Genomic DNA, 20,553 nt, shown 5'->3' on the forward strand with positions numbered 1-20,553 from the left:
TAAATTCCACAGATGTGGATAGGAAAGCATCAATGAGAGGGGTGGAGTAAGTGACTGGCCAGGGTAATTTACCTCCTTAACAGTCCGAGCAAAATATAGAATTTAGGAATGCTTTTATTTTCTTTCATTTGTAACTTGCAATAAATAAAGCAAAAGGATTTAGCAGCTTTTCCTGTTCTAAATATCACGTTACTCACTTTTGTGTTGTAATTGTATTTTTTGCTTTTCAAGAACTTGAATTTGGAGAGCTTATTAAATCAWGAAATTCTTGAGAAGTGGGCCAAAGAGATCAGTTTACTGGTTAACAACATGTCAAAGTGCCTTATATTTTAATTTTCTGTTAGACCACGACAATTAATTATGGCACAAAAATGATATGAAAATGGAGAGGGATGAGATGAGATTCCCCTGACCTGCTGGTCCACTGACAGCAAGATTGAAGCCAAGCTGCTTATGAGCAAGAGGCAGTGGCAGTATATTGCAAATATGGGTCTTAAGCCTTCAGGCTGATTTTTGATTAGTTTTGTATCTCCTTTTCTTTTATTTAAAGTTTATTGAAACAGAAAAGGATAATTTGTGTTTGAAAGATGAAAAAAGGAACTATGGCAACAAAAAAATCTATTTTAGTAATATTATACAAACTTTACGTCTTTGGATTAAAACAGAATAGATATACCACCCASCATTTGAGTTTCTAACAGTTGTGGTTAAATTATGTTTTACTTTTTAAATAGTAAATGAAAACATGAAGTCTTTAATTTAATTTTGAATTGTTAGAAGATTATAAAATTGTGTTCTTTCAAAATGAATTAAATTAACCTTTTGCCTTTCTCTTTGATACTGAAATGTTAGAGTTTGCATATAATTTTAAAATACACAGTATGAAGCACAAAAATGAAGAAATATTTTTATGATCTCATTCTATGCTAGGTGTTTCTTTACCTCAAGGAAATCTGGTTGGCAGTGGACTCACAAAAGACGCATAAGCAAGCTGTTGTCATGTAGTCAGAGAGGGATCTGTTAATCAAAAATCCCAGCACAGGTACTCATCAAGGATTCTAAATTTACTCACTTTTCTGAATATTTCACAATTTTAATGACTGGATCTGGTAACAGCAACAATGAACCTGCTGTTTTAGTTTAATTGTAAGTAACAAGGATTGACTAGAGTAAATCTAAATTCTGCTTGACTATTATTCAGGAACATTTCTACTGGTTTCATTTAGATTTTTCTTCTCTGAAGAGGATTTACTATTCTGTGAGGATTATTGAAACAAATCTTCATCCTTCAGGTCCATGATGTATTGCATTGTTATTATTTTAGATGTCATGTCCTTAGCTTCACCCACATGAAAAAAACCCCACCATTTGTACTTGAAGCATAAGGTGAGATGTGCAAAGGTACAAGAGGAAGCAGGAAAAAATGTTAGTTACCGTAATGTTTATTTTCACCTTGGTTTTAGGAGGAAAAAGCAGCTCCTCTGTAGAAGAAATCAAGCACAATAGGCCTTGTAAGCACACAAATGTCTGTCACAGGGAGTTAATAGTCTCATTCAACATTCTTTCAAAGAAAAAAAAAAAAAAAAAAMAAAACCACACAATACTTTTTCTCAAACAAATATTTCATAGATGCTGACAGGCTAATTCCACTTTTTTTTGTTTTTCCTACATAGACTTGAATGAGGCATGTGAACTCATTTGACAGGGGCTGGTCCAAAAGACACCTTTTCTCCTGTGGAGCTGAAGGCAAATACATGTGATGAGAGTAGTTTGGGGAATACAGAACATTATAAATGATGGAACTTGCATATTGATATGTAATCCCAAACCCTGCTCAAATGTGATCTTTTTATGTTTAATAATATCTACTAAATTATAATAGGATACAACTGTAGACTTAGTCATGMAATAGAGACAAAGATGCCTTTAGCTCTGTAGTGACATTCTTCCGAAATGAAGGAAAGAACTTGATCCTCCTCCTACTGTGGATCTGAGCATTTTTTAGAACAATTTCTCCTGCAGCATGCCCGACTTCTCTTCTAAACCCTCTACCTTGTCTTTTCCAGTGCCTTTTTCCTTGAGATGTAACAGTTCAGATGAACGTAGAAATATGTCACCTATACCTCTATACCTTTGATTGGATTATATTTCTGTATTGTTTATGAACTTGCTGTGCATTTGCAATCATTATTAATAAATCAATGTGCTTTTGTCTTCTGTCACAAAGTAATGTGTGTATTCAAAAAGAATTGTATGCAAAACAAGTCATGTTTTAGAACTCATATCATTAATAATTATCAGTTTGCAGTATTGTTACATGTTTTGAGGGAAGCTTATTATAAAAGAAATAACAAGGCACTGCACACTAGAAAGAATAAGACAGTTCAGTTGATCACTGGTATAGGTGTTATAAATATGCCAGTCTGTACTATAGTGTTTTATTAAGTCTCAAAAAGTCAAAGCTGATTTGAAATAATAATGTCTGACAGTCAGTGCTTTGAAGTTTTGCTGCTGCACTCTCACATTTAGGTTTTCTTTTATGTATGACTTTACCATAAAAAAAACAAAAACTCACACATGGCATGAACGTCTTGTTTTTTTTTTTTTTAATCTGTATTTCAAAGAAAGTAATAGGAGGCCAGCTCAGTGAATTAAGAGGGGAAAAAAAAAAAAGGAACAACCCCCCAAAATCGATGAGGATAGGTGCAGGCCACTGTAAGGTCATATAGTATTCATGTAAGCTATAGCTGGGGTGAGTAACTTGTTGAAGAATGTAAGAGTGAAATTAAAGGGGGGGGAAAAAGCTGAAGAAAGGGGAGAATAAGATGAGACAAGAAGCAAAAGCTAGTCCTGATTCAAACAAGATGACTTTCATTCAGTCAGAAGAACTTGAGAGCTTGGCCGTGATAGCTTACATGCTCGTTCTTCATCACCGGCCGTGCAACAAAGAGCTGGATTCCATCCATTCCATGACTGATTGATTACCCAACGGACAAATGTTAATTCTYTTCATTGATGCTTTGTCATTGTGAAGAGATCCTTTTCATCTAACACCTAAGGTTTTTTTTCCCTCGGCTTTTTTTTTTTCTTCCTGATTATATATCTTTTAACATCCTCTTCTCATTCACCTTTGCAAAACTGTCATGTCTAACAAGATTCTCACAGTACTTTAAACTCCTTTAGTTTACAATTAAAATTGCTAACTATGTAACAAACCGTGATATTAAATAATACTCAGTGATTTAATTTAGTCATCATAATTATACTTAACCTGTTTGCTGTCCTTGAAGGAAATTTTTTCTTARTTCACACGAGAAAAATATAAAGGCAGAGAAGCTGTGTGTTTTTTAATAGAATAAATTGCTCCAGCGCAACTTCACGAGTTTGATCTTACATGTGCCAGTAGAAAATATGCTACTTTGCGGCATAAGCCTAACTGTGGTTTATAGAGTCAGTGAGAAGAGCTAAAAATGTATAAATGCTAATTTTCTTTCATTGCTTCATTTATAATTGTCTTGAGCAAGAATACCCCTGAATTTTGAAAATGTCGGGATGYACAAGGTTTTGGAATGGTGCTGAAGCAGTGCAGGAGAGTGATGCAGTGCAGATGTGAATTTGGGCTCCTTTCTGCAATGTTTAGTGCTGGATTCCAAGTCGATGTTTTGTTTCCGTAATGAATCAAATCAGAAAATGAATCAATATGGATGGAGACATTTTACTGATGTCAGGAGATATCTCTGTAGATCTTATATGTCTGTAAAAATTAATTTTCAGTACAGAAAGAAGAAAAACCCCTTTCTGATTCACAAACCTTTTCAAAATGTGTGTTTGTGAGCATGGAATACAGAAGTTGAAGGGAGACATGCCTTTCAAGTATAAGCCTTTATATTCAGTGTAGGGTCTAATGTGGAGGACCTCTAGAGAGCTTTAACACATATMATTATTTTAAATTTGAAAAATTATGCAGAATAAACACGGTAATTGAAAATTTACAGGATTTCAAGAGAGCTACTTTTACAATGCTATAAAAAAGTTTATTAAAAGGCTCCTGTGTAATCATTTTTGTAATCTTCTCAACAGCAAAATACAGTAGCTATAAATTATGTGGTCAGATCTAGAACATAGAATTTGAATGAGATAAGGGTGTTAAAAGAACTCTTTCTTAAGAAATTCTACAGTCATTTGTAGAGATAAAAATTCTAGCTAGCAATGTGATTAAATCAAAAAGGCACACAAATAGACCTGTTTTCCAATCCAGTTCTTTCCCAGTCTCTCTTTAAAAATACATGTTTTGCCCTTACATAATATAAGAACACTACAGATAAGCATGGGTGTTCTTAGGAACAGTGAGAGAAGAAATAAAACAAGTTCTTTTGAGGAAAGTATTTTATCAACTCCTGTAATATGCCAGTTACTTCTTCTTTTCCTTTTTTAACTGATTTTTTTTTTCGTTGTGTGAATTAAGGAAAGCATCTTAGTTAAAAGCAGTAGAATAYGTAAGTTATAGCAAACATCAAAATAAAATTCTAAAGCTCTTTCATTTTTCAGGGTTGAGGGGTCTGAAATTTTGGCAGGGGAGAAACACAGTCACGTCTTTTTAAACTAATCATATCACAAAAAAGGACAAATTATAATGTTCTATTGATAATTGATGGTTATTTCTTGATTCTCCTATTATCAGGCCAGAACTCATAGAAGTAATAAGTGCCTGTTATTGTTAAAAGTAAATTGTTATTATGTAACCAGTATTTTAACACTGCCTATTGCAACTTACAGCTCCTTAATTTTGTCTCTTTCACAGAAAGATATAATTAGTAAATAAATTAGCTTTTCTGCTGAAATATTACTTCAAAAATATTTATGAGCTGTGTTGTCTTTCCATGGAGGCTTGCACGGTGAAAATGTGTTGCAATTAAAACCTGATCTTTGATCTTTTGGTAGTTACAGTTTGGTTTGCTTTCAACTGGTTTTTGTTTTGTTTGGGGTTTTTGTTTGTTTGTTTATGTCAAATGAGTTATGCTAATGAATTTTTAGGATGAAATGACTTGTACCCTAAAATATGATTGGCCATATGACCTTTTTCTTCTTCAAACTTCTGCCTAAATCTTTAACTCCTCCTTTTGTGACCTCTTTGAATGGGTCCCCTCCCTCTGAGTATTTTTGGAATCCTCTGAAGTGGAACAAACTGTTACCCGTTGTGATGATATGATCTCTGTTGCCATTCTTAAATCTGGGCTTTTTTGCTTTTGCTTTCACATGTGTGAGTGCTTCTGCTGGGACTGCTGAAATGAGAATTTCAGCTGCAATTTGACCTTAATCTGCCAGTAATTTAGCAGAAGTTAAGTTAGACTGAATTCTGCCTTCTCATACAACCCAATGTTAATTCCTAAGTGGCTGGAGTAGGACCAGTATAAAAATAACCTAAATTTGGAATATTAGAATTGTGTAAATTGGTCTTCTGAGGCAAGTAGCCCCTTGCTAGGCGAGTTGCTAGGAAGAGAAGGTGTGTGGCTGTTTCCAGGGTGTGCATTAAGGAAAAGTGTGCTCAGCCCCACCCAGAGAGGTGTGTGATCTTACAGTGAAGGCCCTTTGAAAAGATTTGTTTTGAGAACAGGGTTACATGTAGATAATGGTTTTGATTTTTGCAAACTGGGCCTATGGGTTTCCAAGGAATTTAGCACAGACATTGCTGGTGAGTCTGCCTTCAGGTGAGAGTAAGTACACAAAATTTAATAGAGGTTCTATTATTGCTGACTGGGGACGAGAAATAAGTGTTCAGTTGTTTGTAAAGTTTTCTTCATACTTGTTTAGAAATTGTAACTGTGCTTGTTAAAAGTCACAAAAATCCACATCACATCAACCACAGAACCACAGAATGGCCTGGGTCAGAAAGGACCTTAAAGATGATCTTACTCCAACTCCCCTGCCATGGGCAGGGACATCTTTGACTATCCCAGGCTGCTCAGAGCCCCWCCCAGCCTGGCCTTGACACTGSCAGAGATGGGGTTGCCACAGCCTTGGCAACCCATTCCAGTGCCTCACTACCCTCACAGTAAAGAAATTTTTCCTAGTAGCTACACTAATTTTTCTACTATCTAGTCTCCTTCAATTTGAAGTCATTCCCCCTTGATGTGTCACTAAAATGCTCTTGTAAACAGTCTCCATCTTTCTTGTAGGCTCCCTCCAGGAGAATTTGTAGTCTTGGAGGCTTCCTTCATGAGAATTCCTATCTTAAAAATCACCTTTTGTAGGTATCTGCAAGATTATTTATAATTTAGATTTCAGGGCCAATTAGTTTAATTTAGGAATGGAAAAAAAACTTTAGAATTTATTGAAGTCTGTTACGCTCAATATAAAATTTTGTAGTGGAATTGGGGTCTGATCATAAGAAACTTACTGGGGCCAATCTTTTACTTTCTCCAAAGTGTAATGACTTCACTGACAGTTTTGCCTACAGAAGACCTCCCAGACTGGGGCAAAGACTTGAAATGTATTCTGAAGTTCATATGACGAGAGCCTATCTTCTAATCATTGCATGTTGTTTATAGTGTACTGAGAAAATTTCTGATRCTGTGAACATCGAATATGTAGAGTGCTTTTATGAATTCCATGGAGACATCATATGAATAACTTTTGCATTGACATGGGTATAAAAATGGGTTTCAGATGTCACTGTGTGCCAAATTTCCAAAAAAAGCTACTAAATCTTCATGTATAATTTCAAGTGTACAATCATTCTCAAATGAAAAAGACAGAATTCGTATATACATTGGCAATCTATGCATGTAAATTGGCAGTTAGCATGCATAAATCCTCAACGAAGTTTTTCTTTCAATTAGACCCTTGTTAAATCCATAGTAATTCCATTAACCTCAGGGGAATTACTTTGGATTTAAAATGCAGTTAAATAAGAATTCTGTTCTGCTGCAAGTTGATTTCCTTTCTAAACTATGATTCAACTGGTACAGGGAGAACAGTTTTAAAATGAAGGTGGCACCTGTTTCCCTGTAAGAATATGTTTGATTTTTTTTTTAATTTTTATTTTTAATAGATTCATCCTGCATGGAAAAGCTACTTTCTAAAGACTGGAAGGAGAAGATGGAAAAATTAAACACAAGCGATCTCCTTGGAGAAATTAAAGGTATCTCACTAGATCAACTTCTTAAATGTTTGCATATATTTTAAGAAGGGGATTGAGGATTTTTGAAAATTCAGAAAAAAATTAATAGCTATCACAACTAGAGGATGCCTTTCTTTCCAGTCAACACACCCTGGTTTTTAATGTTTATCTTTGAAATGATGGATGAGGGTGCCAAAAAAATGGAGCGTGTCACAATCAGTTATAGGCAGCATCAAGGATGTTATCACAAAGCACCAGGTTAGTTACATTAGTTCACTGACATCAGCCATATATCTCTGAGCAGAGGAACAGGAAGAAACATGGGGTTGCCAGTACTTGGTACTGCTTCTTCCCAGTTGCACAAACTGGGTGTAAGAACAGCTTTCAGATTATAAAAGGGGGTAATTGTGTGATTGCTGTCTTAAATATTTGATTTTAAATTGGGAAAAAAAAGAAAAATTGTTTCTCTTAATCCCATCATGCAGAGAAAGAGCAGGTYTGGATAAAATTTGGGACTTGCCAAAATCAGTGCAATTTTGTTGTATAAGTGGACAATAACTTCCAGTATTTTCATGATTCCTTGAGCCAGCAACCTAGGAAAARTGGAATTCTCCTGACAGTTAAGTACTGTGTAGAAATCATGAAGTGTTTTTCCCCACCCATCAATTCTTCCATGCATTTTCTCAATGATAAGAAATTCAGTGTTATTGATTAAACAACAAATTTAAAATGTGGGGGTTTTGTGTTGTTAGAAGGGGTCATAAAGCATGTTTGAGGAGTACACAAGATTTATTTCTCGTCATTTGGAAACAAAGAGCCAGGTTCATCATATCAATGTGTCTTTTCTCTAAAATTCTTCAATGCAAAAAAAAAAAAAATCTATTTGATGAAAATTGATGCTTAGGGATTTAAATTTCCACTGGGAAATCCAAGATAGTTCAATTTATATTTTTTATTATACACRTAGATGAGAGATGGGCTCTTTTTAGTAAGTAAGATATAATTGGTTCCTTCAGGACCAAAAATCTGTTGGATTCTCCTGATTTTTCTGGTAGAATTATGACAATGCATATATGTTAGGCAGGTAARAAATCCCACAGTAATATCAGTGACAGAAACACAGCATAAAATTTTGCAGGAACATGTTAAAATTGACTGCAATAAAATAAAAAAAAAGGATGCTTTGAAATCAGAATCTATTTAAAGCCATATTGTCTCTTAACAGTGTGGAAAACATTGAATTCTAGTTGAATTATTATGGTCCATTAATTGCAAAATATAGCTACTTAGTCTTTAAATAGAAAATACTTGAATGCTATTAGCGAATTGAATTTAGAAGAGGTGGGATCTCTAACAATGCGGAATAATGTTCTTTATTCTTTTGCATGGCACAAAAAGCTTTCTAATGACATTTTGTTAGTTGAAAAAAAAAAGGTTTGTTTTTCTGGATTTGTGTTGTTCCTCCTATTTTCTTAGCATATATGTTCTCTGCTGAGTGAGTGGGTAGAGTTCTTGCCTCTAATCCTTTTCTCATCTACCTACAAAGCACTCTCACTCAGATTTGGAAGAATTTTCAACTCATTCAACAATCTTTTCTGGGGGAATAGTTGTATAAAAARGTTCATCAGAATAGGGTCCCCAGATTTATATGTGGACAGCCACTCAGTCTCCACAGCCCATTTCCTGTGTAASCTTTCCTTAGGTGATCATAATATCTGCAATATTCATCCGTGCTACTAGTTGGCTYCCAGCAATAATGAATCTTTGCTACTGCAGCTGATTTTTTTTTTTTTTTAAAGAATCAACATGGAATATAAATAATGGTTGCTGTTATATTGTGCTTTACACTTCAGACCAATTGACAGATATTAGMGTTGTTTTATAGAAGAAGAAAACCAGGTGCAGAGTTACATAGCTGGAGTRGGGGCAGGTCTGAAGTTGGAATCCTTTCCTTAGGGTTCCCAAACCCAACTGCTGTTTTCCAGGCTGATTACCTTCTAGCCAATAAAACCACTATTAACCCTATAGTCTGGTCTTAACTCATATTAGCATTTGTGTACCTTAAATCAGCTCAGAAAGGGAAAAAAAAAAAACCACCCACAAACAAATCAGCAATCTAGCACATGGCAGCATGAAAAACAGATTACAAGAAGGAAACAAAACAAAACAGGGGAAGCATACTTTAAAATAAATCCTTTCCTTCTTCAAGGTGGTAGATTTCACAATCATGAAGTTTATTTGCATACTGCTGATTGAATTTCCAGCAAGGTAACTGGCAGGGCATTCTGGGGTCTGAAGGACCTATATTTGAAAATCTGTCGTCTTTGGGAGGTCAAACATATTTTTCCTTAATTCTAAATAGATTCTAAATTTTATTTCATTGCTCTTGTGCAGAATTTCTGCTCATATTACTGGRAGCCTAACTTAAAGACATGAAGTGATGCAGTAAAAAAATAATTCATTAGGAAAAAAAATAATCTTGATTGTAGGAAAACAAGGTGTGGTCTTGTGAGGAACTGCTCTTTGCACCGACTGTTACTGGGAGTTGTTTATTTTAGAGAGGAGGCGTTGTTCTCACTAAGGATAACCTGAGCACGTATTCTTCCTCTGTGTCTGCACGACCACAGCCCTCCCCCTTCAGTGAAAGACTTGCATCTTGGTTGTGGGAAGGCAATTCACTAAGATTCAGTGCCAGAAAAGAGGATGAAAGCAGAAAAAAAAATGTACCACTGACACAAACTGTTTCTATTCATGTTTGGGAAGCACACAGACAAGAAGAAAAGATAATTGGCTGAGAGAAACAAATAAAAACGGTATTTTCTTGCTTTACCTTCTATATTTAGAACACAATAGTGTTAATCAAGATATAATTATAAACCATATCTATTAATTCAAACAATAGAGGCCAATACAAAAGTAACAAACAGTGAATAATTCATTTTTTCTCAGTGTGGGATTGTTCATGTTCACAATTACTTTTGCATAGTGTTCTTCACTTGTAAAATTGCTTTTTCTGAGTTTCTTTATTAGGATTTCAGTTATTGATAATGGTCCAGATTCTTCCTTGAATTCCAGCCAAACAAGCCATTGACTTCAGGGAGGTTGCATGAAGCTGGGGAGAATCTGGCCRAATGCTTTGTAGCCAAATTCCAGTGGTTAAATAAGTCTGCTTGCTCATTTCATATGTTTATAAATGAAACACATAGGTCAAATTGTCAAAGGTCTTTGAAGCAGTTGACCTGAGTTAAATACCTTGCTCACCTGGAAAAAAAACCCTGGAGCTGCCTGTGCAAATCATTTGCTTATATGCTATTTTCCAGGGTGTGCATGCTAATAGATTTACTTAAGGTATACAAGCAATTTGTTAGGCTTACATCTGGCTTTTGCAGTATTTAGTCTCTTTTGTATAAAAATTAGGACCAGGAAATACTTTTCATTCTAATTGTTGTTATTACGTATTTGAATAAACAAAATGAGGCAGGGCTCTTTATTTGCAGATATTTGGATGTGCAGAGTTCCAACCTCACCCTCCCTCACTGCATGCATTTCTGTTGCTTGGTTATCTAGTTTTTCTTCAGCAGCCACAGCTAGGCAGAGTAGCATCATTTATCACTATACAGAGTCTGTTTTAAGTTTTCTGTTTCTGTTCCAAATATAAATCTCTGGAATAGCACGGTCTTGCATGCATCAGGCAGTTGTCCTACTGAAATAGCCCGCAATGGTCTTTCTCAGCATGCAGAGTCTTTGAAGATCAAATAAGAGAGGTCARTCTTCAAGTAACTTAAGCAATGATGTTATGGTGAAAGGGTCACAATTGGTCCAGCAGCCTCAGAGGAGAGTGACTCCTGGGTCACCAGCTCCTGTGTTGCAGGTTAGTCCTGCCCTTCCATCGGGGCTGTTTACAACTGGAGCTCTCTATATTTATAGGCATTGTGATCAAATGTCACATGCTGCCTTTGTACAGTAGCTCTATTTTGGGCACTGATTGATGTCCAGAGCTTTACCCAACACAGAAGGCTGTTTCTATTATGCTCCCCGTGCTTATCCCTTCTTTTATATTTGCTGCTTTATTAGTAAGAGACTAAACRCCCCGTTTTGTGCAATGTGTGCTGGTTTAACGGCCTCAAAATGTTTAGGCAGGTGGGAGGCARCATTCCTGTTTCCTAGGAAAAGTTGAATTTGGTATGATGAAGCAACTTCACCCACTTGATAGTCTCCTTGTAAGATATCCACAAACCATTTTGGAAAGGATGCCCATCCCTGGTATAAGAACAGGARAGGCACAAGGACGTGTTTTCTAGGAGCATTTTTTGTGTGTATTAATGAGTGGAAGAGGACAGTGAGGCACAACTGTTTGAATCTGGTAACTTAACACTATCCATTTCTGGAGCAGTCTTGGAAAGAGTTGTGCATGAATGAATCCTTGAGAAAGTTATGGTTTTTACAGTGAATTAATTTTTTTTTTTAACATGCATGGTTTGAAAAACGTTTTAAAATGTTATTTTTGCTTCTATTTTATAAAATTTGATCTTCACATATAAGCTTTCAGGTGTTTCTTGCTGCACTATTCGACATGTGAAGTCCGTTTTAAAGAAAATAAATCTGTTTTCCTTTATCCCTGATCTACACTGTAGTCTGAATTTGCAGTAATTATTTTTCAGTATAATTGCTGAAAATTCTTTCTCGTGAAGTCTAAGGGTATATAACAGTCTGCCTCATAAATATGTAAAAATAAATATATATAAGTCTTATATCACAGAGGCACTCAGAGGTTTTTAATTATGTCACTTTGTATGGCTATAGACATTTCAAAGCTCTCCTTTGTGCTCTCTGTTATAAACATATTTTATTTCTTTTGAAGTCTGTGTGATATACATACTAGCAATTAAAAACCCAGCTCAGGCTTTGAGACACAAGGTCTTCTTAATTAAAACTCAAACAAAAGCTACAAGCAGAAGCCCCACTATATGATTAAGGTCTAAAGTGTTTTGATACATTAGAATCATTGTTAACTGCTAGGATTTAAAAAATCAATACACAGGAAWAAGAATCAACCGGTTCCAATTAGTGAAACCAATGAAAACATCCAACAAAACAGCACAACCCAGAACCTCTACACCCAAATCCTCAAGAAATTGGTTCTGATTAGGAATATACCACAGGCTATAAAGGTTTCTCATAATGAATTTATTGCCATGATCCAGTGGAGTGATATATTTAGCTCTATGTTGCAGCTCTCCAGAGCAGAGCAATGCTTTTGTTATGCCATTACTTCAGCCAGTAGCACTTTGTGTAACATGGTACGAGGGCTGTGCTTCCAGGTCTAGCCTGACCTTCTAAATTAAGTCATTTGAATGCCTGAATATTTCATAAGCACTTTCAACAGTTAATGTTTGCATGCCCTTTAGTCAGATTTTTTTTAGTCGGGTTCCAACAATAAAAATATTTTGGTTAAGCTTACCAAATCCCATTGTATCAATTTTTATGGTCAAGATACCAGCACAATTAGACTAATCACCAGAGTGAAATAGCTTAAACTATATTGTCTCATGCCTTGACTTTTTCTTTTATATGAAGTATTTTCTTCAGATTCTGGATTTAAACAACCGTACCCCCAGCTGTGCAGAGAGGGTAGTTCTGTGAAGAAATGGGACTGCTCACTCTACATAGTGCTAGTATTTAAATTACGTACATATGAGTCTTGGCAGGATTGAAGCTGTGTTTATCACATTACAAAAAGCCAAACATTTTTTGTTGCTCCAGTGTTTTGGTGTGAGGGTTGTATTTCAGTGGCAGCTCTCACAATCTAACATTGAAAGTTAATGACTACTACCATTTCTAGTTCTTAAAACTCCAGAACTATAAATTACATTGTAATCAACCTTTCACATAAATCAAGGTCTCCATGTTGTTGAATATATTTTATAAAAAAACATCAAGCAGGATGCATGCCCTTTAGTTCCAAGCACACAATGATTTTTTTTTACTTGCTACAAGCACTGATATCTAGATGTTTTTTATCTTTTCAGTGTATATTTCTAAGCTTTAATACTCAGAGGTCAATGCATGAACTCTGTACTACACTGAAATAAACACGACAGCTCACTTACATTCTGGGTTTTGTGAGATGTGTCCCAAATAATGTAGGAAGAATTRGTATCAACTGTTCATGAGAAAAAGGAGGAAGATGTATAATGTTGATAATAATAAGGAACTGAAACAGCATTACATTTCTTTTGCACATTAGAACAGACTGCCTTCTGGAATGTGATCCATTCTTTATTTTTACAATTAGTGACAAGAAAATGTATGGTATTAAAATGGTTTTCTTTCCAAATGGCACCTTTTTTTTTTTTTTTTTTTTTTTTTTTGTGTATATATATATATATATATATATATATATATATTGATTTTCAGTGTATCAGTCACTGCTTTCTGTAATAAATACAGAGTCTTTAACTGCAATAAAAAGGCCTCCATGTTGAAGAATGTATCACTACTTGGAACTTACCACCTTCTGTTCTAAAACTGCATGTCAGTGGTGAATTTCCTTTTGACTCAAGTTCCAGCTTGGTTTTCAATGAAGTCTCTTACCTTTAGCAAAATAAAACTTCTACTGAAGACAAATATATACTTGTGGAAAATCAAGTGCATATGTAGGAGTTTGCACTGCTTAAACAAAAGCGTAAGCTCCATTTCTTGTTTCATCATGCTTCAATGCTTTGGGATTTTTGTTGCTGTAGATGCATAAGGTCAAATTCTAACAAATTTCTAACAAATTGATGAATGTCAGCATTTATCTAGAAAAATACAGGTAGGCACAGTTCTGAAAGGACTGAAATTTTCTGAACAGTTTGGATTCTGTGGAACCATTATGGGTGTTTCATATTTTGGGAACTTTAAGTGTCAGATATAAAGAACTAACTGTCCTGCAGCATTCTGTCCCTGGATCCCATGCAGCCTGTGGAAGGGTGAGGAAAGGGCAAACACACAGTAATATTTCCTYAGTATACTCTTCCAATTTCCCACAAAATATGATTAATGGGCTGCTTGATTCAGAGGTGGTAATTCGGGTTTAATGACCCTTGATAGAATTATCATCTATGAACGTGTCCAGTCACTTTTGAACCCTTTAACAGACAGCTGCAGTGTGTATGGGGATCAGCTCAGCAGTTAGCAGTATGCTCTGTGTTTGCACCTTGTACCTTGTAGGTGTCCCTTAGATCTTAGAATGGACATTCTCAGGATGAACTGTTCCCTTTTCATCTTCTCTGTTACACTACACTCAGTGTTYTCTTTTCCAGGTTGAAAAGTAAAAATATATTTATTTATTCTTTATATGAAAGCTGTTCTTCACTTGGGCCACTCTCCTTAGCCTTTTCTGCAGTTAATTTGGAAAGGAACCTCTTRCACAAAATACCACTCTCTGAGCAACATCAAACTTTGGCACTGATTCATGAGAACCTTTGTGGCAATCTTTTTCACTTCAGTGGGTTTGAAACTCCATTTCTGAATAGGGAGTTGTGTCTTGAAGTGGGTTCTTGATGTGTGGAGGTTGTGTGGTAATGAGGATGTCGTGATGATACCAAAAATACCAGATTTGGATTTTTCTTTTTTTTTTATTTTATTTTATTTTTTTTTTTAAGAGATACTTAAAATTATCTTACTGAGAACGTAATAAACTCTGGACTCTGAGGCAAGTCAGAAATGTCATCTGTAAAACTCAAAGGACATAGCACTAGTGTTGAGAAAAAATGAAATAGGAACATGTTTAGTAACTCTCATGCAATTGAGAATGGCAAGAGCATAATGTGCAACCTGACACAGCCACTGGCTCAAAAGCCTAAGCTCAATGAGGAATAGAAGAAGAAATACAAGAAGGGTTGTCCTTGTCCCCTCTAAACAAGTTGACCTTTTGGAAGAGGTTAATTATCAATGCTTTTTTCAGGATATYTTGATTTGTTTAACTGTGTCACCTCACTTCAGGTCTGACCAATGACATTTGACAGTTTTCTGCCAAAGGGCATATCTAGCCAAACTGGGCTCATTTTCCTTGTTTTCACCTCCTCCTGACCACATTAAAGTGATTTCAGGCTAATCATGATCCCCTTGCTCCAGTCAGATCATTCACAATACTGTCCCCTTGCTTAGTGAGTGAATTAGTATCTATTCACTATATCCCTCCCCCATCTATTTTTTTTTTGTTTGGTTTCTTTTTGTTTGTTTGTTTGTTTTTTTTTTTGTTTTGGGTTTTTTGTTTGTTTGTTTGTTTGTTTTTTTTGTTTTGTTTTGTTTTTATTCTGGCATGATTTGCCAATAGAGAAAATTTTCTAAAACACTATCAAGATGAAGTTCCATCATTCAATTAATATGAATATATAAATTGTAAAGAAAATAGAGAGATGCATTGAAATAGTTTCCATAGAATTTGTCTCAGCAGAAGAAACAGAAATCTATTAAGGATATAGCCCTGATCCCATGAATTCATCACAGGTATTACCTCCTGTGAAAATAATATTAATAGATTTGTAGCCAGGCAGCTTGATCAGAACTGATTCTTTTTCATTAGCTCTCACATTGAAATTATGTTATTATGGAYTTATCTTTCTTACCTTTTCTTCTTTAAATTGCTGTTAGTTTAACCCACGTGTCCTCATATTTACCTTAGTCTGTACTGATATAAATTTAAAAAGTTGAATATTAGCCACATTGTCATAAATGCTCTTGAAGAGTTATTCCAGATTAAGCTGAGACCTGTTCAGTGGCTACTCAAAATTTGTTGCCCCATAGATAGCAGTAATGAGAGGCCAACACACTCATGTTGGGAATGAATCCTCATGTCTATTAAGATTTGTTTGAACAGGTTTCCATCACAACAGGTGCACAATTACTTTATGAGTAAAATATTATCAGCCTTCCAAATTAGCCAGGGCAAAATGCAAGTTGTCTGATTAAATAATCAAACCCAATACTTAAAATGCACTTGATTTCCACAGGAATTTTAAGATGCTAAGTCCCAGTCTATCAGGGAATCTGTGATTGTTTGCAGCATGCAAGTAGCAGCTTGTAGAGTATTCTGTTTGGTAGGTTTTACATAATTCACCCTGCATTATACAACACAAAACCACCAAAAAAGCATATAATAACGGGTTTTACTTATAGTAAAACAATTTTAATCTGCCAATGAAGGTATTATATTGTGCATTAAAGYCAGAAAAAAAAGTGGGCCTCTAATGGAAAATAGTTTGAAAGTGTTCTGCATTCAATTAGGAGGCACATCAGTTTGGAAATACGAAACCCAATGTTCTTTTTAAAATAATTTASTTTATGAAGAGGGAGGGACTAGAGGAAAATCCTCTGAGTCTCAAGTGCAGCTTGCAGTGTGGAGATCACACATGTCACCAGTTACTGGATAGCTTAGTAAACACAGTAACCCAGAGACCCCAAGAAATGAGTAAAATCTGAAACAGTAGGTTCACCACAAGGGGAAAAGTTAGCAGTGCAGCTGTCAGGCTCAGATTTTATACAGGTAACTGTTTTTTTCCTATCTGAATCTGTTTGTCAGTCAAGGAACATTATGAATCAGGAGATGGGATCTCAAATACAAAACCACAAAGTAGGAGACAGCTGGAGGAGCTCCAAGCCACAAAAATTAGGGAAGAAACACAGAGGGAACAAAAACTGTAAATGCTTGCATGGATTCTGCCTCTATATACATTGAATTTAAATAATTGTGTTGATACATCAGTAATAATAATTGCTGATAAAAATTATAGTCCTTATTTTGGGCAGCAATATGTTTTACTAAATGTGAAATTAAATGCAATTTGTATTAATTAGGGGTAATATGAAAGTATGTAAGCGGTTGACATTTCCGACATTTTTAAACACACTACTATGTGTGAAGATAGATCTTTTGCRTTTGTTTTGACTTGGAGACACTGCAGATTGATATATGCCCCCAAAGTGTTCTGTTGACATAAGATCCCAGTTCTAACCCCTGAGATCAGAAAATTATTTATAGCTCAGTGTAGTTTGAAATTTAATTATGGGATTTGATCTTTGATGTAAATGTTTAGTAGACAATTGCAATTCTCCCTGAAAGCTGGAACATACCCTTAGTGCAGATTCTGAAACAAAACCTGCTGTTAAAATGCAGACGGCTTGCTCAAGTTGCAGGATTTAAAAAGTCAGTGTAGTGTGTGCAGATATTTTATGCAGGTTAATACAAATTATTTGTTCTAAATGTGGTGAAACTTCAAATCTCGACTGGTAACATCAAAAGAATATGAACAGGTTTATTAAGGGAGGGAGAGAAAATGAAATGGGCATAGCTGTTCTGGGGTTTGCTTTTTCCAGATTTCTTAAGAATTGTAGAGTGCCTATTGACTTGTAATTGAAAGTTTTACCTTTCCTGCTTTCCTCTGGTGCCAGGATCCATTTGCTTAAGTATTGCTGGGACCCTGCAAGAGTCACAGGGTGTCTGTGAATGTTCTTTTAGGGTCTATATAGAATAGAGGTTTTCTGCTTCAGGATGTATTAATGAATTAATTAACCCTCTTATTTGTTTGGKTTTTTTWAWTYYTTTTTTTCCTGTGTTGTTTTCTTCCCCTCCAAGGGGTTCTGTTGTGTAATTCTGGGCCTCTCAGATTTCAGCCAAAGATAGGATGCCTGCTTTTGAAGGGCAAGGGTTTTTCTGAAGAGAAATACTTAATCTTATCAGGTTATGGTCTGCCACTTTTYAAGACAGCAGTGATTGACAAAGGCATTTTGGGTCCCTGCATACTCTCAGAAAACTTCAGACAGGTATCAACACTTGGTGCTAAGAGAGGGACATAGTGAAAACTCTCCCTCTGCTGACCTGGAAAAACCACAGTCAGTCTCCACAGAGAGCTAAAGTTCAGTTGACTTAATAGATAGGTGAGGTTCTTCTTCCACTTTGCCTCTTCCCATTCTCTTCCATGTGTATTGTGCTCCAAACCATGAGAAAAACTCTTTTCTGAGTTACAGCTACCAAAAAGGGCTATGTGATTAGCAGCAAATAACTTGTGACAAAATATGGGTGTTAATTGCTCATCAGCTGAATTGCCATAAAAAAAATCGCATTATGACATCTATGTCTGTGTAAAATATTCAAATATGTTAAATACAGAAATTAATATAAAGTTCAAGTCAGGAAGTGAAGGAAAACAATTGATGTATTAAAAAKGAATGGTTTTTAACTTGCTTTAATGAAATAGTCTTCACAAAGGACAAAGTTGTTCCTTCCAATAGGCTCGCTCCAACACTTACATCATGATTGGAGCAACCTGGTGTGGTGGAAGCTRTCCCTGCCCATGGCAGAGGGGCTGGAATGGGATGATCCTTGAGGTCCCTTCTAACCTAAGCTATTCCATGTTTTTGTGATGTGTTAAAGGGGAGCACTGCTCCACTCTTATCAAAGCCAGATCCCACAGACCAGCTGGCATCACCACGTCCAAGGCTGAGACTGCACGTCCTGTTCAAAATGATAACATTTGTAGACTCAGTTATAAAAGATTTTGTTTTCTTGAACTTGTTCTTCAAGAACTCAAGATGTATGATGTTTATTTAATGCTCTTGATTGACAGCCAAAAGATAGGAAATGGTTAAAAGTGAGCATTAGAAGGTTAGTTGGTAAAATAAGTAATGTTTTTGCCATCTGSACTGATTCAGGCTTTTACAGGATTAGTAGAGCTCATTTTCCTCAGTGTTAGCTATGTCGTAGCAGGTGTAGAGTTGTGAAGCTGGTTAGGCAACTGAGGATTACTTCTCCTAAACTAAATTCATACGTAAAGCAATAACTTCACTTAGTAAAATATCTTTTTTTTTTTTTTTTTTTTTTTTTTTTTTTGGCATAGGGGAAAAAACTGGAGTGTGTGTGAGTGCTGCCTTATAAATATATTTTAATGTATTCTCTTTATCTCCATTCATCCCTTGTGAAAGTTTATGCAGACAGAAATCTGCATATGTTGAGTCCATGATAGAGCTGAAGCTRTGGGCTTAGCTTTGCTGCAGATTGCTGATGGCCCCTAAATGCAGGACATTTAAGGTACCCAAGAGCAGAAAAACCTCATCTTTGCTTTGGCATACCCAGCCAATGCTCCAAGGAGGAAATTGAAAGTTTGTAAGCCAATGCAGTCCAAGCCACTTGGAAGTTACCAAAGTGCTACTGACTTCTAGAAAGTGATATCTAAATATCCCAAGTCCTCCTGCAGTCTTACAACAATATTTCTATTTATATTTCTGTTTATTTTAATATCCTGACACAGAAAAATGTATTGATGGCTATACTTTAGAAGTTACTGTAAGGATGCAGTTGAAAGCTTTTTTTTTGTGCTGAGTTTATTACCTATGTGGAACTCAGTGATTCACTTTAGGTTTTGAGCAGAACATGTCAGCCCTAGGCCTAAGGTGTATAAACCATCACACAGATTCAGGTTTTCAGGTCCACTAGCTGGTGTTGCACGGCAGAAAAGTAAATGAAATTATTTCTGTGTTAAGGAAAAACAGTTGGTTGATACACTGGTATGAATTTCCATACTGGGAAAACAAATCTTAATAAAAAAATAATCAAGTACTGTATTTGAAAGGCTAAAGTTGCTACAAAAGAACTCAGAGAAAAAGCAGAATGGAAATCTTTGGCATAAGAGGGGGAAAAMCAGCAAAATACTCATTTGATTGCAGGAGTAATCATAAATTGACACAGARGAATAAAGAACAGGAAAAATTATACTTTTTGCAGTAATACTATCTCTACCTCTAACTACTTTCAGTTCCAGGGATTTCCAAACCCCGGTGTTTGTATATTTTGAGTCAGTAAATAGAATCCTTTCCCCTCTTCCAAATACCTGTCCAGTCTGCTCTTGAACCAATATAAAACCTAGGGCCAGCAACATCATTTAGAAAGACATTCCACGGCTGAATTGTCCATTGTGTGAAGAACCACATCAGGATAAAATAAATTGAAAACTTTAAAGGTGATGTTATGTGATTCACACCCATTTATCTCACTTGTAAAAACAGTTTAAGATGTCATCTGAGTCAATGAGTCTTAGACGTTTTAAATGTTTTTGAAAACATGGCGATAGGAATGTTTGCAATAGTAAGAGGCCTAAATCTGTTTAAAAACCTGGCCCAGAGATGATCAAATCTGAGAAACCCTTTGGAAAAATACCTGAGATCCTTGCAGGTACAGAGAGATTGAAATTTTAATTTAAAATKTATTTAAAATTCATAGAGAGGAAAGAACCACAGAATACATTGCTTAAGTTCAAAATTATTTTACAGTCCCGATTAGTCTTCATCTAAGTTGACTTTATCTRTATCCGACTTACTCTGAGAAACACGTCAGAAATTTTGCATTGAGTTGCAATAGTGTATTCTACCAGACAAAACTCTTTTTTTGATAGGAC

The 20,553-nt window shown here is 35.6% G+C and overlaps 1 protein-coding gene across 4 annotated transcripts in view; it reads left to right on the forward strand.

The window, feature by feature from the left end:
- Positions 1-20,553, forward strand: part of SOX6 (SRY-box transcription factor 6) — a 252,853-nt gene that overhangs the window by 81,459 nt on the left and 150,841 nt on the right. For all 4 annotated transcript variants that reach the window (XM_057369294.1, XM_057369296.1, XM_057369295.1 and 1 more), the window contains exon 4: positions 7,052-7,141. In XM_057369294.1, the coding sequence (XP_057225277.1) occupies positions 7,052-7,141 (90 nt within the window). The remainder of the gene's footprint in view (positions 1-7,051; positions 7,142-20,553) is intronic.

Source organism: Malurus melanocephalus, unplaced genomic scaffold (assembly GCF_030028575.1).
Source record: "Malurus melanocephalus ecotype Western Australia unplaced genomic scaffold, MMel_1.1 scaffold_106, whole genome shotgun sequence".
Taxonomy (NCBI): Eukaryota; Metazoa; Chordata; class Aves; order Passeriformes; family Maluridae; genus Malurus; species Malurus melanocephalus.